At 37.1% G+C, this 25,479-nt stretch overlaps 1 protein-coding gene across 2 annotated transcripts in view; it reads left to right on the forward strand.

Moving 5' to 3' along the window:
* The window catches only part of LOC128998774 (uncharacterized), a 159,569-nt gene extending 134,771 nt beyond the window's left edge, over window positions 1-24,798 (forward strand). For both annotated transcript variants that reach the window (XM_054425121.1, XM_054425122.1), the window contains 6 exons: window positions 3,154-3,513; window positions 9,973-10,037; window positions 20,740-20,944; window positions 22,459-22,604; window positions 22,950-23,084; window positions 24,099-24,798. In XM_054425121.1, coding sequence (XP_054281096.1) covers window positions 3,154-3,513; window positions 9,973-10,037; window positions 20,740-20,944; window positions 22,459-22,604; window positions 22,950-23,084; window positions 24,099-24,326 — 1,139 coding nt within the window. In that variant the 3' untranslated portion in view covers window positions 24,327-24,798. The remainder of the gene's footprint in view (window positions 1-3,153; window positions 3,514-9,972; window positions 10,038-20,739; window positions 20,945-22,458; window positions 22,605-22,949; window positions 23,085-24,098) is intronic.
* The last annotated feature ends 681 nt before the right edge of the window (window positions 24,799-25,479 follow it).

Consider the following 25,479-nt stretch of genomic DNA (forward strand, 5'->3'; position numbering starts at 1 on the left):
GTGGAACTAAATGCGGATATTTCTTGCAAAAAATAAGCAAAAACTAGATTCTATCTCAAATGAAAACAATTCCATTCTCAATATTTTTACTATTATATTAATTGAATGGCAATGCTATATTGTTTCTAAAAGAAAAATGGATGTAGAAACTGCCTTCTACATTATAAACTTCAAAACATAATACAATAACCTTCTGTTTGAAAGTAACAGCATAATATAGTGACAAAAACATTTTCTATGTCAAGGATGGTTTTAAGGCAAAGTGCTAAATTTAAGGATCTTATTACTCAGTGTATGTAATTAGTTCCTACATGATGAGGTTAAAATGTATGACATGGTAATTTTTAAGGCCTGAAGCAGAGATTAAATTTATTTATAAGTGAGTTAACGCCAGAAAGGTCTAACGTATGTGGGCAGTGAAAGGTGGGGTGAGGTAAGAGGAGTTAATATTACGGAGGTAATTAGAAGGTGGGTCGCAGAAAATATAAAATTATTATCACTTTTTAAGGTCAAATAAATCCTCCATGTTTTAACACTTTTATATTTCTAATACTTATCTTTTTAATGTGTGTTCACTATTTCACAAACAAATATTGCTCTGAAAAAGGCACTGCTTTTATGTCAGCCTTTTAACTGTTAGCCTACCTTTGACTATTAATACAATAATACAATACTTACTTACTTAATACTTAATACTTACTTAATAATACAAAACTTCAGTATCCAATAGTCAATGCTATTACTAAATTTAACTGGAATAACGTTACTAAAAATTATATAATAATGTACTTACATTATTATATTTTTGTTTGTAATATATTACGCCGTAGGTATTTACTTTTTATGAGATTTGATAGTGAAACAAACCATAAAACTAGAAATATTATCAGTGTCAGGACAAATAAAGGACGTTATTTATTATTTTCTACTTAAGAGCATGTCATATAAAGTGACAGATCCACAATAATTTGCACCAGCACTAAAACTATCTAATCTTATTGTTTAAAAAAAAAATATCTTAAAACATCTCAGGAAATGTTCACAAAAAGTGTACACAAAGCTTTTAAATCATTATTTAGAATTGAAATCTGTGGACTAAGTATTACAGAGAGGACTTAATGGAAATGGGTTTTACGGGAAAGCTAAATACTTTAAAAGATATTTAGGCCGGCCTTTCAAAGCGACAGAATTACATAATTGCCTACACTCCCTGCTAATTATTTAACCGGTGCCGACGCGTAGGAACACTTTTCTACCACCGTATTTTATCTTTCCAGCATTTTCAGACCTTATAATGTTATAAAAAAGTGCTATTTACAAACCCAGTGCTGTATAAATGAAAGCGATTTAAATAGTCGACGGACTTCCTTATTGTGGATCGTCTCGAGAATTTTTCAGGTATTTTATTTCAGTAAATATATGTTTATGTAAAATTTCAGTTACATTATAACTAAAACCATACGAAAACTGAAAACCCACATTACTTTGGTTTTGAATATGAGTTCTGTTCTGTGCTAAGTCCAAAAATATTTATTTTTATTTTAGATAAAGGCCTAACTCATAAATCAAGTCCTTTGCCATACTTCAATAACACGAACAATTTACATAATTTTTAATAAACTAACTTTATTTTTAGTGAGCACAAATAGACTTATTTTAAGATACGAGATTAAAATATTAATATATAGCAAACGAGCATTTACTACGGCGTGACTCTGAGTAACCAATCCAACAGATTGTTGATTATTCAATCATTCTATCGAAACTCCAGAATATTGGAAGTTAATTCGTCATCGACCATTTCCAGTAAAAGGTTTTGAAGCTGTTAAACTCGTTTAAGCTTCATCACTACGAATCTGATTTAAATATTAACTTTTGTGAGTATGTTATCGAAATAGATATTCTTGTTACAACCTCTTAGTTCATGGGGCAACTATGACCCTTCCGCAGAAAACTCCGATTAGTAGAAAAGGACCATGAGAATAACCAAGCGGATGAGAACTTAAAAGGCTTATCCTTATGTCCTAGAAATTACACCCTCTTCATTTTCCTCATCGTATTAGCATAAAGTCAGAATGTATTATACAATTTCGTAAATATATAAAAACCTAATTAAATAGATTTTTTATATGTTCAGGCTATCCTTAAAATTAGGCCTATTAGTTTAGGAAATGCATGTATGATTTACAAAAGGTTTAAGCCACAAGAATTTTGTTTCAACTACGATTATCATTAATGCTTGAAACTTAACAAAAAATTAACTTAAAATCTATTCTCCTCGTTATTGCAATATTTGACTTTACAACAAGCTGAAAACTGTTATTATAAATGTTTCTTTGTTTTGGTAAAAAGCTGCTTGCTGACAGTTTTTTTCTCCAAAATTCCTTGCAGTAATCGTAACGTTGGATTAAATAATGTATGTTCGCCCAGTTATATTAGACTAATCTTATGAAATAATTGTTGAAACTTTGTTTAAACGTTCCTATTGTTCATTGAATTAGAGTAAATAAAAAGTCCTGGTGGGAGTCGAGCTTGACCTAGGGAATGGCTCTATATATGTGACTTTTTAGTTTTTCGCTTATACATCGGAATCTGTGAGTGATATTGAAAAGTGTCATGTACAAAAGTTAAAGCTGACAAAATTCCTCACAAAAAGATGCCATGCATTTTTTCGTAGGACTTAAACGTTTATGGCTAAAGGGTCAAGAAAATAACAATATTTTAAAAATCGTGTTTAATTTGCATTTAAAAGTAAAGTTAACATTACTAAGCGAAAAACTAAAAAGTCACATTTAGAGCTCTTCCCTTAGTCAAGCTCGATCCCCACTCATCAGGACTTAATTTTCATCATTCTAATTAATCAAAGGAACGTTTAAACAAAATTCCAACTCTCCGGGAATTATTTCACCCTAATGGCAATTGTTATATTTGACTGAGCTATGTTAAAAATCACAGTGAGCGAAAACAATATATTTTGTACACTAGGCTAGTTTATTGTAACGTTTAGATTAATCTTATGTTAAACCATAAGCCCTTCTAGGACTTTTTTTACTTCCTTATATGAAGTTAGTTGAATAAAATGTGTTTAACTAATTACAGCACTGAAGAACCTAAACAACTTATATAATCAACCATGTTATTTGTCTGTTTCAGTGGAGTCACAAAGAGAATTTCACATGAAGAAAGTAAAGTATAGTATGTCAGTAACGACAACGCTGGCAACCACGACCACGATGGCAACCACCGTCAACTTGCTGACAACCAAAACAACCGCTCGGGCCACCACGACGACTCCAGCACCGACCACGACAACCATGACTACAGCCGTGACGACAGCAGCGACTATAGCGACCAGGCCACCACCACCGTCCACTACAACTACCACGACAACCACGACAACCACTACGACTACCACAACCACACCTGCTCCGACCACTCTGCCAACCACTACGCCAACCACGACGGTGGAAACGACCACGCAGTACATCACCACGGAGTCTACCCTACCTCCGAGTAAGTACCAACGCTTAGAGAATAAGATAAGGGAAAGAAAAATATGTGCCTTAACTCCTTACGTCTCATATATTCACGTCCGTAACATACATTCATTAAGAAACACGACTTTGTTCCATTTGATATCTCCCAGCTATGTTCGCCTGCCATAGAATATCAAAATTAAACTTCACGACCTCTTTATTACTTTAGACAAACTAATATACCTACAATTATCACATTTAGAACTAACATTTTGTATCTCTTGAAATGTTATAAAGAGTTTACTTACCGATGGTAACCCCAGGGTCAGTTTAAAAATCCTTATTAAATGAATTATGTGTAATTATTGTTTTAATGCAAAGCCTAAAGTTAAGGTCAAGGCGACCCAGACTTCTAGGTCCTTCTCTGACGTAGTTGCCGCTCCAGCGAAACCTCAACAGCCACAGCAACCTGCGACACCCATTGAGGGTAGCTCCCGAAAGGGGTCAGTCGTAGAAACACCATCTGGGACTGTGTGGGAAAAGCGCCTTACGAAAAAGGAGAAGAGGAAATTGAGGCACGTGGAAGTCGGCTCCAAGACATATGTGGCAGTGAGGGCGCAGTCGACCGGCGTGGCCCAAGCTGTGCCTGGCTCGGCACTCGCTAAAAAGTCGCGGCCCAAAAAGCCCAGGACTGAGGCAATTTTGGTCAAGCCTTTGGAGGGAAGATCATTCGCCGAAGTCTTGGGTGTTATCAAGGCCAAGGCTAAGCCAGAGCAAACCGACACGGTTGTACGGTCGATTAGACAAACCCGGGACGGGGACGTCCTCCTCGAACTGGGTAAGTCTAAAGATAAAGCCGCCTTTGCTGCCGAACTAAAGGCAGCTGTGGAAGGTCAGGGCACCGTTCGTGCTCTCGAACCCAAGACGTCCGTCGAGGTTCGGGATATGGATTGTGTGTCAACGGAGGATGACGTCATTGATGCCCTAAAAAAAGCTGTCCCCGAGCTTGCCGGACAAACGGCTAGTCTGAGGGTGTGGCTCACGAAACCAAACCGGAGTCAACAGCGGATGGCGGTCGCCGAAATGGCAGACGCAAACGCCAGTAAGGTTTTGGCACTCCAGCATTTGAGGGTTGGATGGGTTAATTGCAGGTTGAGACGGAGGGTGGAAGTAACGAGGTGTTTTAAATGCCTTGATTTCGGCCATTCCTCCCGAAACTGCGAAGGGCCCGACCGAGGCAAGAACTGCCTTCGATGCGGGGAGGTGGGTCACACTCGTAGGGACTGTAAAGTTGAGACCTGTTTCCTCTGTAAGGAGAAAGGCCTCAATGATAAAAACGCTAAACATATAGCTGGGTCTGGGCAGTGCAGTGCATTTAAAGGCGCACTACAACAAGCGAAAGCCCAACCACGAAGATAAGGATCCTCCAGTGCAATGTAGATCGATCCAGGACGGCTGACGCGCTTCTCAGTCAGCTTGCCCTCGAACACGGTGTTGACGCGCTCTTGGTCAGCGAACAGTACCAGTACCGGGACAGGGACCCATCTCTTTGGTTTCCCGATACACTTGGTACTGCTGCGTTCTGGGTTCGTAATACAGCTAAAGTGCAGGTAAGGAGTCACGCGAAGGGCCGAGGATTCGTTTGGGTCCGGTGCGGGGATGTCACTTACTTTAGTGTATACCTCACCCCCAACGAGGCTATCCGTGACTTTCGTGGAAAGATAGACCGCCTGGAAGAGAGCGTGCGCGATACCGCCGGGCACGTTGTCGTGGCGGGGGATTTCAATGCTAGGGCTATCGAGTGGGGAATGACTCTCACTAATTCCCGGGGGAAGTACATCCTGGACTTTGCTGCCAGGGCTGGACTTGTTGTCATAAACGAGGGCAACACGCCAACTTTCCAGCGTCCCGGAATGAGGGGAACGATCCCAGACATCACGCTTGCATCTGAGTCCCTCTTGCCGAGGATACGAGCCTGGAGAGTCCTAGAGGATTATACGGCCAGTGACCACCAGTACATCATTTTTGATGTCATGGATAGTCATCAGAGACAAGCTACCGTGTCTCGGCAGGTGCCCGTTCGGTGGAACACCAAAAAGCTGGACGTGGCCAAATTCACCGAAGTCATACTACGGGGAGAGCCAGTGGTACCTGCTGCATCTGGCGTGGCTCACGCAGAGACATCAGTTACATCATTGATGAGGCTGATAGTCTCGGCCTGCGAAGAGTCAATGCCTCGCAGGAGATCCCGGTGCGATAAGCGACCTGTGTACTGGTGGACAACCGAGATCGCAGAACTACGACGGGCAGCATTGAGAGCCAGACGTCTTGCTACCAGGGCCAGAGAACCTGAAGATAGACGTCTTAAGTCTGACGCTTACAAGGTGGCTAGGAAGTCTCTTCGCCGGGCCATTAACCGGAGCAAACGCAGTTGCTGGGAGAAATTAAGGGACGATGTCGATTCCGATCCGTGGGGCCTTGGTTACAAGATAGTAACCAAGAAGCTTGGCACCCGCTCTCCACCTTCCGTTATGGACGGGGCCTCTATGGAGAGGATCGTAAAGTCCCTTTTCCCGACTCACACACTGCGCCCATTGCGGGAGTTCGGAAGGGTGGACGACGTACCGCTTTTCAGTCTCGAGGAGTTGGAGGCGGCCGTTCTGTCCCTGAAGAACAACAAGGCTCCTGGACCGGATGGGGTACCTGGTGAGGCCCTGAAGAAAGTCTTTTCAATAAACCCACAAATCCTTTTGAGCACGTACAATGCCTGTCTGGCCGAGGGGAAGTTTCCCTTCTGCTGGAAAACAGCTAGGCTTGTGCTCGTGGGGAAGGGAAAAGGAAACCCAGACCTACCCTCCTCTTACAGACCTCTCTGTATGTTGGACACTGCTGGGAAAGTCTTGGAAAAGTTGATCCGTTCCCGACTGAATTCAGCCGTGGTTGCTGCAGGGAATCTATCCCCTCGTCAGTACGGTTTCAGGAAGGGACGGTCAACGGTTGACGCTATTGAGGAGGTAAAGCGAGCCGTAATGAGAGCTGAGGAGTTTAACAACTATTCTCGTCGGGTTGTGCTGCTTGTAACACTTGATGTGCGAAACGCATTTAATTCCGCGAGGTGGTGCGATATGCTCGACGCACTGGAGAACACTTTCCACGTCCCGGCATACCTCATGCGCATGATAGAGGACTACCTCCGGTACCGCCTCATCATTTACGACACTACAGAAGGCTCCAGGACGATGGATGTAACTTCTGGTGCTGCTCAAGGATCCATACTGGGCCCGGACCTCTGGAACGTCGCCTACGACAGCCTCTTGAGATCCGAGATGCCTGAGGAAACTGTCCTAGTTGGGTATGCAGATGACGTTGCGGCTTTAATAGCTGCACGTAGCATTGAGCTTGCCCAGCTGAAACTAAATCGAGTCATGCGAACCATTAACGCATGGATGGCAGAACATGGTCTCTCGCTCGCTCTGAGCAAAACTGAGATTGTCATTCTGACTAAAAAGAGGATTGACACCATCGTGCCTTTGATGGTGGGGAACGTTGAAGTCCAAACCACTCGTGCCGCAAAGTACCTTGGGGTCATGGTGGACAGCAAGCTCAGCTGGCGAGACCAGATCACCCGTACGGCGGACAAAGCCGCTAAAATGGTTTCTTCCCTTAGTCGGTTAATGGCCAATGTCGGAGGTCCACGGTCCAGCCGCAGAAGGCTGTTGATGTCTGCGGTCCAGTCAGTGCTCCTGTACGGTGCGGAGGTCTGGGCAGACGCTCTCAATAAGGAGGTATATAGGATGCGGCTCGCCCGAGTGCAGCGTCAGGCAGCACTAAGGGTAGCATCTGCCTATCGAACTGTGTCCGAACCCGCCGTCCTGGTGGTTGCTGGAGTCATCCCCGTCAAACTTTTGGCGGCGGAGAGGAAGGCAATTTATCAGCGCCGTGGGGAGGACCAGGCAAGTATTGAGGAACGCACCCGGACCTTCCAGCTGTGGCAGGAGAGCTGGGAACAGGAGACAAGGGGGCTCTGGACCAGGCGACTGATACAACAGGTCCAACCTTGGGTTAATCGGCGGTGCGGAGAGGTGAACTTCTACCTCACCCAATTTCTGACGGGTCACGGCTTTTTCCGGTCGTACTTGTTCAGGATGGGCATAGCCGTGTCACCCGATTGCATATACTGCCCAGGCATTCCCGATGACGTGGAACACACTTTCTTCCACTGCCAGCATTGGGAAAGGCCCCGCCTAGAGGCTCAACAGTTCGTAGGACTGCTGTCGGTGGACACGGTCATACCGATGATGATGGAGGGTGAGGACAATTGGACCTGTGTGTCACTTTACATCCAGGGTGTTCTCCGCGCCAAGAAGCTTGACCTCGACCGGGATGCGGTGTAGGTCAAAAAATAAATAATGCCAGAAACGGTGCGAGCCCTGTGGGCTTAGGTCACATGTTGGCCTGACTTGAAGTAATGTGACAAACAATTCCAGGTCTGTGTCCAACAGAGTAGAGGGGGTTTTTTAGTGAGTAGTCTGTGATAAACTCAGGAGTCTCACACTACAGGCTGGCTACCTGTGTGCGTAAAAGCATTTTCCCTCCTCACCCTAAAAAAAAAAAAAAATATTGTTTTAATAAAGGCATCATTACTCATTTTTCCCATGCAGTTAAGCTTGTCTTATGTCTATGACAGTAAAATTGTAGCCCATATGACAAAATTTGTATCGTGGTATTTCTTTAGGTACACAAATGTTCTACATAATAATCTTATGATCCCTTGGCAAAAGGTTTGGCGTATGTATGGTACGGAACTGTGTTGACAAAAAGTGCGGAATATTTTGTTGTTGAGGCGGCTACCTAAACAGTAAACATATTTGACATCAAATAGGAACTCTAACCACCTAGATTAGCTCTTTTAAGGTTCAAAATAAACTCAACCTAAGAATTTGTTTATATTGACTTCTAAACATTTCCGTTAAAGTTGTGTATAAATGGTTGTAAATGGTCAACTAATCGAAGAAATTAGAAGATTTAAGTTTATATTGATGTTGAACCAACTACACATACATGTCTGAAAGTGAACTATCAACAAACTAATTACATTATGTTAGATTTCAGCAAAATGTAAACTGTCTTTTTTAGCTCAAGTAAAGTTGCATCGTATAATCATTATTATAAATAAATGTGAATCAAATAAAAAAAATCCTCCACTGTCCGGAGACGATATCAGTTTACTGTCAAATAACCTCTTCAATCAGAGAATTGGTTTTGCTTTAAGTTAGTTTTTGTATCACAACTCGTATATAATGTCAATATTACATGGAGAGATACCACATAGCTGTACTTAAAATACTGGTTATAAAATCTATCAGTTATTCCAAAACGAATTTGCAAAACTAACTGTGACAAATTATTGATTTATTATTATTTGAAGAAATAATTGTGATAATTTTACATCTTACAGATGAACGCAACTTTCAAGGAAAACTATAAAGCATCGTAAAATGGGATGCATATACTATTTATTTTGCGTTTGAAAGGTGAGACAAATTATTAAAAGTACATTTGGGGGATGCGGAATACTATCCCCCGGAAAACTACCCCCGAGGTGAAACGTGACGTCACAAAATCTGCTAACTAACCAATATGGAAGCCGTGTCCGCGACTGGAATACTACACCCACTAGACAAATCATGCTATGTAATTTTAATTTTAATTCGAGTAATTCCGTTGGATAATAGAAAATGCATGTGGTGAATATAAAACATGTTCGATTTTCGAAATGTTACAGCAAGTTTGGTTGGTTAGGTTAGGTTAGATTAGAACTGTTTGACAACTAAATTTGAGTGTCCGTGACTGGAAAACTGCCCCCACGGTCTCTGACGTCAATATGACGTAGGAACCTGCTTGGGGGGGGTAGTTTTCCGGGGGGCAGTCTTCCGGCGACCCTACATTTGACCCCAAAACCAAAAAATATAAAACATCTTCAAATTTACTCACATATTTTCCTACTTTTAACACGTCTTATGAATTATAAAATACAGTTTATGACAGTAAAATTGCCAAATATATATATATATTGTGTTTTTGTCCTTATACAGGTATACGTTAACAAATTTTATTTGATTTTTTTACGTTATTGAGTTTCCTGCTTGGCATCAACATTGGTTAAGTACGGAAAATTCTTTGCTTCGTGTTGTGGATATTTAATTTAAAACAACATCTTTTATGCTTTTAACCAGTAACTAAACTTATCTAAACAACAATAAACGCCACTTTTAATCAATCCTTACCTTATAACCAGCTTTTGTAAACATCGAGATTGTTTTGAGAGAAAAAATGCTTATTTTAAAAACAAATTAAGTGCAATATTCACATGAAGGTTGTTATGAATATTTGTACCATTAAAAATTGTTTATAGTCAGAATAGAAATATACAACCATTTAACGGATTTGTATTGTGGATAATATAGAAAAAATACACTATAAATGTTGTTTTCAGGATTCTGTGTGGTGCAGCGTCCCCACCATCAAGACCAGCAAATTCCTGAGGGAGATGGGAAAAGAGTGAGTAAACAAATCACTTTACGTGGTCCAAAAGCGCCGCATCTGAATTACAAAAATATTGTCAAAAGAGATGTTTACATGTTTTGCCTCGGTTTGTTGGTCAATTTACAGGGAATGTGGTAGTGGGTTGTTTTACATTTGTTACAAGTACATTATTTTGAGCTCTAGAGCATTAAAAATCAGCGGTGCTCACATACTATTATTGCATTCAAAATGTTGGTAGTCCTCAACTTGTTTAGTGGAAAAAGCTGGGTTTCTTACTAGTCTAGTGATAACGCCTCTAACTTCGGTGCGAGAGAGACCAAATCTACGCTTTCCCTAAAAGCGATTAAATATTCTATTTCTTTCTACAATACATCCTCTAAAAATTCTACTGGTGTGGACAAAAAGAAGAAAAGTTATTTTTTTCTTAACAAATTAAATAGAAACAACCAAAAGGTCCTATAAAGTGTTACCCTCATAGGAAAAGAGAGTTCACTTTATACATGTTAAATGGAGCCGTCTAAAACCACCTAAGTATGTTGTGTTGGTAGCAACACAGCTCGCTTTATTAAAGTATAAAGTGTGAGTATACCTCCATATGTGCAGTTAAGTGTTTAAACAATAAATTTAACTACTTACTAATCATAATTGACGCCACTTTCTGGTATAGAAAATTATTGAATCGCTGTTTTGGAGGGAATCTACTGGTAGTTGTCCGGACAGCTAATGTGGGTTCCGAACCCCTGGTGGATTTGGTTCCAGGCCTCTGGGACAAGCTCTTACCACCTTGTTTTCCTTCTTATAACAAAAACGAGTTTATTAATAGTGTAAATGTAACTAACGAATATATCGTATCGATAAGCTTAAAATAACAATTGGTACATAATTTCAACTGTTCATTTCTGAAAGGAATATTCTTCAGTCTAAAATAAATTATTTAAATTATTATTGCAATCTGAATGTCAAAAACATTTACCGTTACAAAACTACATACCAACAACGGATGTGTAACAAAAATATTCATACATTTATCATGTGTGTTTAGATTGTATTTTTTCAAATTTCACCTAACTTACTGCAGAGTTTTTCATAAGACATATAATTTGTAAACATTATATGTGTCTTAGAGGTTATTGTGGCAAAACTCGTTATCCGGAACAATATATCGAAGTGTTTGCGGGAAATCCTGCAACACTGTGGCTTGTGCTAATTTCGATTTAGACCCACGAGTTACACAAGTTCGAGCCACTACTAATGAGGCATTTACCTCCCAAACTTGATGACGACTTGGCAAATTAATTATTGATTCACGCTCAAACTAGAGTTGCTTGCCGATGCATCTTGTTGACAGAGTCACGTCATCATACTCAACTTCAATAATCTGACAGTATTTGATTATTTTTTATTATTTGAATTATTTATTTTGGAACACTTGTATATTGTTAATAAGCTATTATAGCTGGTCAATATAAATAAAAGGGTTTTCCATTAAATATTTATTTATGTCTTGCATACCTTATTTAGCCTAGCTTAATGTATAGTGAGGAACGTAGATACAAATTACGTTTCAATTGGGTGTACATACAAAATCCGTCGCCACATTTATCACTTAGGCTTTGGTTGACTCGTCGAAGTGTTGCGAAACATTCCCGTTGGTCGGTATTGCCAGTGTTAACTGGTGTTAAGACATGTGGTGCGCCGTGTTTCAATGCTTTGTTTGGAGTTCTTTCTGTGTAAATTGTCTGAGTAATTTTTAGCCACTGGCGTGATGGCTTTAAGAAGCCGAAACCCGGGTCACACACTACAAGGAAGAGTCAGAGATGTGACGGAAAAATCTATCTATACAATTAATACGCCACATGAAACTTTGTCGGTTGAACTCCTCCGCCATTTCTTAACCGATTTTATCCATTGACGTCTCATTGGAAAGAGCGTGTCGCGTAGATTTGCAAACTAGCCTTACATTTTCGAAAAAGTCCCTTGGGCTCTGCCCCCAGTGGCTTTGAAAGTTCCCATGTTATCCTTATGAAGAACATAATTGTTTACATTTTGATCAGCTGTATAGTTTAATTGCTGTTATTTATTTTTCAATTCAATGAAACGCATTGAGTACATTTATTTACTATTTGAGTTTGTGTAAACATAACCCCCAAGACGGATCGTGTTAGTATGGTTGTATCTTAAATTTGTGTATTTATCGTTGTTTTGTGTGGCTATAATATGTTTTTTGTTGTTTTTTTTTTCTTTAAAATGCCTCCGACGCGATGACAACGAAACATAGTCAGGAGGCGTAATCGTGATAACAACCTCAGCTACAGAACAGTGGCGCGTAACCACAGTCACAGTCAGCACCTGACCCTGGGCAACCTCAACTATTAGGTTACAAATGCGCCCTAACACTACCCCAAAACAACTTTTCGTTCTCAATTGGCCCTCTATCAATGACCTGTGTTGCATGTACAGCGAGACATTTTGAGAAGGAGAAACGCGGCCGGGATGCTTTAGGTTTATCAATAACGAAGATAAACACGGTCTAAATTACACACCGACCGGTAATCTTTGAGTTGACTCTTTTAAACTCATTGTTAATATGACTGTTATTCGTTTTGAATTGCTGTAATACTCTGCAATTGCTCGAATTCGAGCAACATGTACACTAGTGTACATTGTTATATCAAACAGCTCTAGAAGCTTGTCCCAATAAAGAATGTAAGTGATCTATATCCCGATGTATTCTATAACCCCGATGTATTCTATATCCCCGATGTATTCTATAGCCCCGATGTATTCTATAGCCGGCCGATGTATTCTATATCCCCGATGTATTCTATAGCCCCGATGTATTCTATAGCCGGCCGATGTATTCTATATCCCCGATGTATTCTATAGCCCCGATGTATTTATAGCCCCGCCGTATTCTATATGCCCGCCGTATTCTATAACCCCAATATTGACCATCATAAATAGTCAAGGAACCGGTTTGCTTCAACCAGGTATCCTCTTGTTGTCGGCAAAAAGTAGCATTTGAAAAGGAAATATTAACAAATAATTAGTTAACGTTGTTAAAATTAAAATTTAAACTGTATTTGGTATACATTTCCATTTAGGAACAGTTCAAGATTTTATAAGTGACTTAACACTGCAAACGTCTGTGAAAGGTTTGTACGCCCTTTGAAAGTGATGTTGTGTCAAATTCTTTTTAACAGGCTTTTACCAACATAAATCAATAAAATTAAAGTGTGTGTCAAAATAGCACCTAACCAACTTACTCGTAGGTTTATTAAAGTAAGTGAATACGATGATTAAGGATCAACCTCAGTGTCATTCACTGATTCCTCATTCAGTGTTACTCATTCATAATACCTTAAGTATCAGTTATACATCGCTTCAGTTTCAAAATAGCTTTCCTTTATTTATAACTCTTTTATTTGTATCGTATAAAACTGAAAACAAAAACGTAATTTATTCAAGAGCAATGCAAACTGTCAGCCGATCTCTAATTTTGAGTCATTAGCTTTTTTTCTCTTTCCAACAAATCAACAAGCTAAAATGCAGGCTTTACCTTCGTCAATCAGCTCAAGTTGTAACTATTTACAACATTTAAACAATTAACAGGTTGACATTGTCATGATCCGAGTAAGACACAGACTGGATGTAAATATTCGTGCGTGTTATGCTGCTTCAGCCAATGTCTGCATGTGTCTGGCGATGGCATTGTGATGTAGAAACGGACGTAACAACAATTACAACTTTTGAGCTGATTGACGAAGGTTAAGCCTACCTTTCAGATGCATTACAACTCAGGAGCTAAAATCATTGATTTTATTTTAGCATGGAACAACGTTGAAGTGTCACATTTTATAAACAGTACTATTATCAAGATTGGGCTCAATACATTGTTGGGCTATTAGTGGTCAAATGAATGATCTACATACTTAAAAAACCGCTACTAAAATAGCCCTTATTGTTTTTGTAAGCACAATGACATTGAGAGCGTGAACAATAGAAGTCGTGAAAATGAAATCTGCCACTTGGCGCGAACGACTGAGATTTCGAAACAAGAGGGATTATTTGAGGGTTTTTCGTTCTACAAGACTGTGATCAGTGCTGCTCTAACACCCTTACCGCCTACCTCATCTCGCCATAGCAAATCGAATATACCATTACCCCAGATAGGACACGGTTTGTATCGAAATATACCGTCGACGTGTTATAACTGTCTAAGTTGCATTCAACAAATTGTTGATAATCAAATACACTCGGTGAAATAGGACGATGGTGTAAAACCCATGAACAATTCGGGAGTTGAAACTTTATCTTAAATTAAGAGTCATGAAATCTGCTAAAGGGATTCTCTTATAGGTTGACATTTAGGCCTGAATTTTATTGACGGTTTTGTCTTTCTCCTCCTATTTAGTAAATCGAGAAATAATTCTCTTAAGAAAGATTTAGGAAATATTCATTGGATTCCTAAACATAGAAATAGAGGTTTTGGAGTGATGTTTCCCAGTGTCTAAAATATATAGAAAGTATTACACTACAGCCCAGTCGTTATAGCAAGAAAACATTAAAAAATAAATGCCAAAAAAGGAAAAATAATTGGGATTAATATATTATTTAGGCCTATCATACACATAGTTGCTAAGTTATACTATCATTAGTTTTTCGTATAACACTATAGTACAGATACAAAATTACTTATTTGGTAATTAACTAATAACACATTCCCTGAATAATGAAGGTGCAGAAATCACCCCAATAAAGAAATTATAGAAGTATATCATCTTTTCAGAACACTTAATGATAATTAATTGATTTATGAACGGGTTTCCATAAAATTTATTTTTTTTACTAAATTTAGCTTAACGGTCAATAATTTCATAAATTAAACTTGTACTATGTCAGTGATATTTTAAAATATAAGAGAGTAATAAGAACGTTTTTACAGGCAAGAAATACCTCATAAAGTAGACAAAAATGTATTTTTCTTTATTCATTTAAAGACGTCTGAAACTTAAATCATTTTATGACCGAGTGGATGCCTCTGAATTCTTGACGAGTTGAGGTTTCAAAACTGATTCTCTTCAATATGAAGTCCCGAACTAAATTTAAAACTGTTTTCTCTGTATAAATTGTCTCTTCTTTTTCATAAAATATGGTTCTTTTTCGCTTTGTTGGTAGCAGTCCAGAAGAAGTTTTAATACTAAATGGAATATTTTAACATCAGAGTATTATTTATTTTTATTCATCATTAAAATCTATACAAATTTTAATGCTACGCTGCTATCAACTATGCATTTCAGATAACTGTGTAAAACTATTACTTATTAATGCACCTAACGTTCGTTTATAGCATGAATACTTGTAGAAAATCAAAGCAATTACTTCTTCTAAGCAAACCCCATTACATCTTTATAGCTTCGTTTAAGTTTGTACGTGGGCCTATGGACTTTTATTGAGAAGCGAAATGAGTAAGAGATATTATAACAAATTAAAATGAGGGGAATATAAAGGTCGCTTTAATTACACCACTTGGATGACCATCCACTAATATCTTCGGAGGTTTTAGAGTTACTGAAGTAAACTTGTACAATGACTAGGTTTTGAATTTAATCTAATAGTCTATCTATCAATGAGAAACTATCTATCAATGAGAATAACTATACACATGTCTTCTCAGTTGTGCTCAAGTTGAGTGTCATATTTGTTGACAACGAAGACATTAATGTTCACGTTCCCTTCATGAAGTTACCCGTTCACCACAACTTCTATTGATTTTATACAAAGAATTAGTAAAACTGTACAAATAAAATACCCATAAATAGCTCTGCCAATCGTTTTCGTAAATTACTCTAAAGAAATTGAAATCATCGTGTTATTTACGGCTACAAATTGCCTTAAATTATTATAATTTAGTTTTGTGCAATCCGCAGATCAACATTAGTTACTTAGGGAGTTTGCGAATTTTAGTACCATAGGGTTGAAATAAAATACTTATAACATTTTGAAATAAACACTTCACCGAAATTTTAGTAGTTTTATTTTATGAGGCCTTTCGCTATGCTGGCATCGTCAGACACATAACAAAAACTGAAGGTTATGTTTATTTTAACATGCATTGAACCCTATATTACCAGTTCTTCGTGAAGATTAAAATACTTATAGTTGATGTTAAACATTTAAAACTTTTGAAATTAACTTTTTTTAATATCTTGCTCCACTATAAATGTAGAATTTGTCAAGTTCATTATATCTACTGTGGTGGAAGGTTATGTTGCAATGAAGAAGTATTGGCAATGTGGTGCGAGTACCCTAGAAGATTTCTTAAACAAAATAACGAAAACAATAACAATTTTACACAAGTTACTTTAGTCGAATCGTTATATTTTTATGGACATCAGTTGTGAAAGGGTATTTGGTAGACAGATCCCGTTGTGGTTACTGGAGCCCAGACCCTTTATTTATATTCAAATACAAAAGTTAAAGGTAACATATCGAAAAGTGTCAATAATGTTTCATCCGGAACCGCTTTACACATTACTTTAGGCTAGTCCTAGAGGGTTGCAGCACCATCGTGGTTGGTGGTATTTAAACCCGGGACCTTGGATTTGACTCCAAAGCCACACGCTCTACCACTAGACCAGCTAGCTACCCTGCCAATAGTATCAATACTAGTAATATTGGTAGTAAAAATTACAATTAAAGAGATAATGAGAGTTAAAGTAATAATAGTTCAAATAATAACAACACTTACGATAAATTAATTTAACGATATTTGAATAAATTTATTTTTCCTATTATTGGGATCAATAAACTGTACAACTATTTACCTGCATTGGATGGGTTTTTCATAATATTCAATCCTGTGAAGACCAAAGTAACCTTTTTTATGGTTAAATGAGATTGGCACTCATGGACTCATGGATTTTGCACTTAAATTATGTTTTCGTTATTTTGACAATCTTTTAGTTTGCTTTAATTTCAATTATTCTATTTATGATCTTATTTGTAGTATAATAGACTAGCATTTTTCTAGAGCCAGATATATTTGGTCATCAGTTTAATTACTGTTCTGTGTTTTCAAAAATTATGTATTCTCCTCAAGAGTAAAGTAAAGAACTTAAAAAAAAAGTGACTCTCGACCATTCCAAAGTGTTTTTACCCCACGCACACAACCCAAGTAAATGTACCTTTAGAAATCGGGTCCAAAGATATAAACCCCCTCCCATGTCGTGTATTGCGTTATATAATCTTTTAAATACAAAATTATGAGTTTTTACCAGTTTTCTTGTTAAATAGGAATTACAGCTTGTATGAGCTTCATACTGTTTAATTTTCAAATCTAGTCAAATAACTATAGCCTATTCTCGACCTTATAAATGTAAAGAAATATGATTGTTGGTAAAACATTGCATATTAGTGTATGGATTTTTCCACAAAGTTAAGAAAACCTGTTTCACGGTAATGATATTTAAATGTCCTTATTTAACTCAAGAGAAACGTACTAATTCAGTTACAAAAGTCGGTTAATATCCAATAAACTTTACGCTAACACTTTTTTTTCAAAAATAGAAAAATAAATACACCTATTTATTTCAACGTTGATATTTCATACGTTGATATCAACATGGGTATTTTACATTTAAACTGTAAATTATAGTACCTAATGTTTAATGCATTTATTAAAAATTAAATTAGCGCAATTGATGATTCTACTACTGTATACAAAAATTAATAGTTAAAATTGCTTTACTTGTTAGGTTTGTTGAAAAATGTTTTGTAAAAAGAGAAGCTATTTTAATCAACAAATTCAATTAGCAGGAGGAAAAACAAAAATATGAAATGAATATGTAAAAATTTTATTAGAAAATGTGAAATTTATAGCGGAAGAGCAATAAAAAAGTAACAAACAGATGTGCTGTTTGTTAGGCATTATGAGAAGTTAGAGCGAGTGACTTGGTTCTGATGTAACTGTTTCATTGTGACGTATCGATTCTTAGCCATCCGCAGTGCCACCCCTACCCCCCTCAAAACCAACCATTCCACGTTCGGCGTATGTACCACAAAATAATACAGCTTTAATTCTATTTATAAAAACCCAGAGAACGGTTTAACATTAAACTGCCAAATGTGCACTAAATTAATGGTACAGAGTTAGCTATTAACTGTTTTCATGTTATCGTAAGCGCATGTAGCTTAATACAAATAACGCTTCTTCATTTTGATTTATACGAAGTATAGCTGATTTAAGAACTGACAAAAATGAAAAACAAATGGTACTGAGTCGGTCATCACCTGTTTTAGTGTAGTCGGCTTTACCACAAATATTGCTCATTTGAATTATAGATACAATTTGTAAGTACTTACTTAATTTGATCATTGACTATATATACCTACAGGTACCTATAGGATTCATATATAGTCCATACTAGATATATATAGTCAATGATTGGATTTATCCAACTGGAAGCGTATCCCCGCCGTTGTCGTCAAAATAGTAATGCTATTTTGTCATTTTATGTGTAGCATGATAAAAAAAATAGTTCTTAACACTGCCATTCACCCTGTCTGTTCAGTGAAGGTCGAACATAGGTTTCTGTGCGCGATAAAAACGTATTAGAAATTTACCTAATGTACGCAATAGTAAGAATACATTTAGCTACTTTCATCAGCTATCAACTTCATGCTTTGCCCCCACATACCGTCAAATCTGATGTTTTGTTTTTAAATTATAGAACTATTTTTGTTTTCCTCTTCAGCTACCCTTAGTGAAATAAAAGGCTGGATCTTCACGAGAAATCCATGCATAGTATGTTCGGAGCTGAAGTATTTGCTTTGGAAGTAGTGAAGGAAATTTCGATTCAATAAATTCGTGCTTGAGGTAATATCTGATCAATTAGTTTGGAGATAAATCTTTTATTAGATAAACATAAATTGTTCATCAATATTATGGTTTAAATTGTTCGAAAATAAAACAACAGGGGTTGACGGGCTTACACGATAACCCTCAGAATGCTGTGTGGTAGGTTGTCGTGGTGGCACCTTGACATGTACTGTAAACCGCCACCTCGAGTATTACTGTAGTAGTGGGTTATTACAGTCATCGTTTAGAGATTAAAACAAACCATTTAGTAATATTACATGGTTGTTCTAGACATTCGGCAACTGAGATATTAAAGTGTTAAATACAGTACCTTGTACCCCATGTTTCCTTATTGAGCCATTAAAATTCCACTAAAATAACACTTCATTACCTACCCTGTAGCAGCAAATCTAAATACTCACGTCACTAAGTAAGGAATCTATCTGAAATGTTTAAGGAATACAACTAGTATATGTAATGTATGTATTACGTTTATTTGATAATCAGGCAAATGGGAAATTTGCTCTGTCTGCAGGTTTGCTGCAGCGGGAATCAAATATTACGACAATAGTCCCTCAAATAACATAAATGAATGAACATCATACTGATGATTGTTTTACGGCTGAAATTTTCCATGGTGGCTGGGTGAAAAGCATAATAAATGTATCATAATTCTAAACGATAACGTAAATGCCCTGTTTAGTTATTATAATAGATTCGCTATTGGATCTAAACCCACGGTAAGATTAGTTAGACGGATGTAATTTTTTGTTATCAAAATTGCCGTTAGAGTTTTGGCAAAGAGGGCCCAGGAACGGGCTATTTGCCAACTCCCCCCCTCACGTCGCCCACTACGTTAATATTTTTAGTTATTTCCTCTATCCTGGAACAAAACCAATATAATTAGGAACTGTCACAAATCCTTTTGTTTTACCAACCTATTTTTAACTATTGAAGTCAACATGACAGTTTCTTCTACGTTTTAGTATGTTCAATATCACTGACAGCGTTGAGGTACACGTAACGTATTTATTAGACGTCCAAATCAATCCAGGAGGCAATGATGGATAAACAAATCTCTTTTAAAATCGTTATTGATCTTGGACAGTTATAATGCCAACGTTGATCAGGTGTGTGGGAGATGGGTGTTCATATCGAATAACGTAATTTCTTAAGATAAGATTCTTACGACGACAAAGAGTGGTGTGCACAAACAGTGAAGGGTTTAGCTGGTGATGTTAGGGTGCAAGTACAGCACACACTGCGGTCCCATTTCCACTTTTGAAAAAAAATTTTGTTTATTAATTTTTCAATTAATCCTTTTATTACTAACTACAGCACGCCACAAATGAAATAAGTGTTTCCAGACTCTTTCCGAACCCGAACCCTGCATTATTGAAGTACAAAATTTAGGCCAGTTATTCCAACGTAGTTCATTTTAAGTAGGCCTACCCGCAAGGAGTTTTCACGTTGATTACAAACAGCTGGCAACACACAATGCTGAGTAAATCAAGATCAAATTAAAATATGTTTTTATGTGCAATTTGTGTACAATGTTAAATATACGAAAATATAGTCCCGCATAAACCATGCAAAACCTGTGTGTGGGGCGAGTAATAAGATGAATATTAGATGGAAATATTATGCTTGGAAGGGAACTGAAATAGTAGTTAAGTGCATGACATTGGTCCCCGAGGTCCCGGGTGCAAATCTCTCCCAATCACCTATGGATTATATCTATGTAAGTGATGATGCCGCAACCTCTAGGCCTAGCCAGAACTAATGTGAAAAAAACAATCCCGGTCTGGAGCCTAGAAGATAAAAAATCACTACTAATTGTCAATGTTTCTGTTACAGTTGTACCGAGACGACGAGCCCGACTGCTCCGAGATTTGCCAGTGCGGTGAAGGGGAAGTTTTGTCTTGCAATACTATCTGTGTTGAGCGTGCTGCCTGCAAGACTGACTTTGCTTTCTACAACCACGCTGCGCCTGCCTACCAGGCTTACCGTGGCCGTTGTCTGTGCTATTCTGGCAGGTTCATCTGTATGCGACCTGCACCTGGTAAACAATACGTCGAGAAGAATCGTTCTCCTCACCACAGGATTGGTCTATTTCTATTCCTCTGCGCAAAAAACTCAGAGGGTCTTGGCAATGGTGTTGTTCTACATTGACTTGTCAGTCGCACGTAGTTATTCCGTTCTGGGTTCAATTAATTGCAAGTCAACAGTAAAGTTTTGATTAACATGGATTGTTGAGGTTATGTCTTTAATGATTCAAATGTGAAGCTTTAATTGTTTTTATAATTGTTGTTTTTTAAATTTTTTTTAAATTGTTTCTTTTAGACAATTACTTATCAGGTCAAAATACGTTAGCTGCCCCAAAATACTTTGAATACAAATTGGGTAGGTTAGGATTGTTGTTTGGTGTAGGTATGTAATTTTAAAAGGAAATATAATATTTTGGGGGATTTTTTTTTAATGGATGAGCTATTCTTATAAAGCGACTTAACAGTAATTTAAAGGTAAATAACAACTTTACTTGTGAACTGAAGAAAGAACGAAAGAACAACGTAGACAAGCTGACTTGACTCTATGTAGACTGAGGACCGAACCCACCAAGCTGTTTTTTTTTACGCATTCGCTATGATGCCTCAAATCCTGTGATGAAATGCAAGTAGAGTTGATCCCTAGAAGAACAAGAATATGTTAAACTTCGCCATATTTTCACAATCCTAAGAGTAGGCCTATAAGAAACAAGTGTCCAAACCATAAACAAATGCAAAAAGTGACAATTTCATTAATATTAGGACAACCGTTTGCCTCTGATTTAGAAGGGCAACAGTGTGTTCAAACACTCAGCCTTGGCACCTGACAGATAATCCCTCAGGGGCCATGGCTGTTTGAACGCACTGTAAAAATTATACTGAACAAACAGAATATGGGTCAAAGGGTTGGGGGGTAAATTTACAAGTATTTTGGTGATGTTAATGTCGAAGATATTCAACAACAAAATCTGATTTACACATGCATTAATTTCCAATGAGAAATTCTTTACTATATTTTTGCAAAAGAAACTTTTGGTCTTAACTATTTAATCATTGTAAACCTTAAACTAGTTAGTTGTTTCTTATGAACTCTTCTACATTAGGACCCTTGTTTCCCAAATAGCACTCAAACAAACATTTTGGGTTAAGCCTTAGAGCGTAAAACTAATCTACCTCCTACAGCTATGATGTCAAGACATTAAAGATGAATGGAATTTGGCTGAGAGGAATCCCCTGATAAAACCTCTTTTATCCACTTATTCAATGGAGCTTAATCCTAGACAATGAAATTCACCTCCATTCTCTTAAATTGTTGATAGAAATTAGGAGAAAACTTCTAGATTGGCAAGGATAAACAATTTTAAAGCAAGTTTCAATTTTTCAAACATTCTCTAATTTCCACATTTTTTTAAATCCACATTCAGTAGTTGATTGCTCACTGTTAATATCCTCAATGGCTTTTTCAATGCTATATAAGCTCAAACTGTTCAAATGTTTAATATTTATGTTATACGGATATCTTACTTTACAGGTACGTACAAGCTACCTCAAGGGGTTTTCCTTTTTCTGGGCTACAGTGAGGCAGATGAAAAACTGCTCAGTCCTCTAATCAAAATACAGGTGGAAGACGCTGCCCTGTCTTTGCAGAGCCTCATCAAAAGGAGTATAAGAAAACAGGTAGAGTATACAAACTGGCCCAACATTTTTTGTCTTCTGTTTCATCTTCATTCATCATACTTGTCTTCATTTCATATAACGTTATATAGGCTACAGTATACATGGACTGATGTAAAATTTGAAAACAAAATTTTATATAATATGAAAATTTCAATTCAATATCTAGATCAAAAGCTCTCCAAAAGACTTACTCAAATATCAAAGTCATCTTTGTCACAACATACTTGTATATTCTCTGCAATATGCTGGCAATATCAGATAAAATATGTAAGTTAAATATGTTGAATTTCAGCGTATACAAATTGATCAACCACTATTCTAAATCATGAATTTTGTTTTTTCCAGTTCAACTGCAATTTGTCACTATACAGTTTGTCACAAGAGAACATCATCCTAGTGGCTAAACTAGCTGATGTGAACTCCTCCTTGACCAGGAATTTACAACAGCAGTCCAACAGTAATTTGTTTCGCAGGGAAAAGGTGAGAAATCGGAGCAATCACTGAAAAAGCCAGCTTATTTAGTTACATCTAGAAATTGTTAACCATTCCCTTTACACTTATAACACACCTCTAACACTCCACAAAATGTTTTTTATTATGTTTGGCGAAACTATTAAATTACATTTCTACGATTTCACAGCAGGTGCGTACTGAGTGAAGCTGGGTAGCTCAGTGATTATATTACTTGTTTCGTAATCTCAGTTTCCGGTTTCATCCTTAGAAAGGTTAGTTCCAAATATTGATGGTTCAAACCTGGATCATTTGGCTTTTAATTAATGGTTCTGGCAAAGAAACAGTTGATCCTAGTCAGTAACGAAGCTACACAAATTATTTCACTCCATCTTACATCCACCATTGTTCATATCCTCTTTATTCATATTCAGACTAAAATACACGCCAAAGTTTGTGCGGCTACTGAAAAGAATTTAATTAAATTAGAGAATGGGTATTGGTTGAATTAGATTACAGCTTTATTACTGACTGAGATTAGCTCGTTCTTTTTCTGGCCAGGACCCTTTCTTAAAAACGCAATGGTCAACAACATATACTAGCTGGGTTCAGTTTTGAACTATAAAAACTGCTTCTGACTTTTCCCAGGATCAAATGGCAGAATAGATGTGTCACTTAAGTGGGCTTGCAATTTAAAACTTTGGCTACTCCTAAAATACCCCGTTTTCTACTTAGCTCTTAAAATTCATACATATTACTAAAAAGGGTGTACTAAGTTTAGTATACCTGTTGTCTGGTCAGTAAAAAGGGGCCGTAGACCTTTTATCAACTCTAAAATCCCAATAATGAAGGGCATAGCTGGACACAGTCGTCCTTGATCATCAACAGGTCCTGGCTGAAAAGAACTAGCTGATCTTAGTCAGTAACAAGGCTACTATCTAATCATTACACTTTTGTCATTTTACCTTAAAATGTCCTATTGTGTTGGTGTATAATCTAACTAATCTAATCTCTGTATGTATGACAGTGAGTTGTATTTCACAGGAGGAGTGTGTCGGAGCACTACAAGACTTCAGCGAGAAGGTCAATTCACGACACCCAATCGTACACTCTCATCTGCTCCTGTCCATCTTTAAGATGGCTGAAGTAGAAGTTGTGGTTCCTGCGTCCAGCTCAAGTTCACCAATTATTGTTAAGCATGTGCTCAATATAGCTGTAGTTGTATGTTTACTATTCGCTCAGCAATACTTTGTCACACACTTGATATCGTGACATTAGGCGCACCCTAGGGTCTCATGTTTATATCTTGCATCGTAACTAGTCTAAGTTCACTATTGACATCAATTCATATAATTAGAACATGGCAAACGAAATAGACCCCTTTTAGATAAGTAGGTTTGTGACAAATTAAATGACCGTGATTGATTCTGCCGTCAAATCAATAGATGTCAGGTTTTTTGCACAGTATGATTATATTTTGGATAGACGAGTGACTAAAACAAAACCACAAAGTAATAAATCAAGCTGACATGAATTGAATCGAGCAATTATCATTTTAAACTTTCATTTTCAAAATAGTTAACTAAAAATAGTTTTTCCATCAGTGGGAAAGTTTTTTATTTAAATTCCTTGTATTTTCAGAATGTAAAATAATAGAGCTAAAGAAAACAAAAATTAAATCCTTTAGAAACTAGACAGTTTTTTAGCAGTGGTGCACCTGTAAATTATGGAATACCAAAACTTATTATACCTATACGATCCTGTTATCAAACAAACACATTTATAATGTACTGATGAAAGTTAGCTGTTGTCAACAGCGCTTCTTACTATGGTTTGTAATACAGTTTTTACTTTGGTTTGTACTACTTACTTTCAAAGATATAATTCAAAGTTTGGTTACTAGTATGCCAAACTTAATTAGTAAAAAATTTGTAAATTTTTGTCATTGGGTAGTTAATTCTTATGTTTCAAAAAATTTTGAAGATTATTACGGCTCCGTGTTTGCAATGAAGTTCTTCCAATTCCTTACAATATTTATGTGGACTGTTAGTCTAGATTTTAATAATGACAACAGAACAATATCTTAAAATTGTATATGACCTTTGTATGATCATTGGTTATTGTTTTGTCCATTGATTTATTTGAAGATGTTTAAAAACAATATGACTGGTCATTTCACAATAACAAATCCTATGGAACCAACAACCAATTGACATACTATTGCATCAGTGCACCACTGATAAATCTCCAATAATGTATACTTCCTTGCAGACTCAAGGGCCAAACTTTTGGAATATGAATCTTCCTTAACACAAGTATAAAGTGTTCTAATTATAATGGATTGGAAATTCAATGCTTATCAAAGTTTATTATTTGTTAATTGTTATATAATTTCCTATTGTATTTTTGTAAATAACTATTACAA

The sequence above is a fragment of the Macrosteles quadrilineatus genome, unplaced genomic scaffold (assembly GCF_028750875.1).
Source record: "Macrosteles quadrilineatus isolate MER2022 unplaced genomic scaffold, UCM_ALF_1.0 Scaffold_7__1_contigs__length_78375512, whole genome shotgun sequence".
Taxonomy (NCBI): Eukaryota; Metazoa; Arthropoda; class Insecta; order Hemiptera; family Cicadellidae; genus Macrosteles; species Macrosteles quadrilineatus.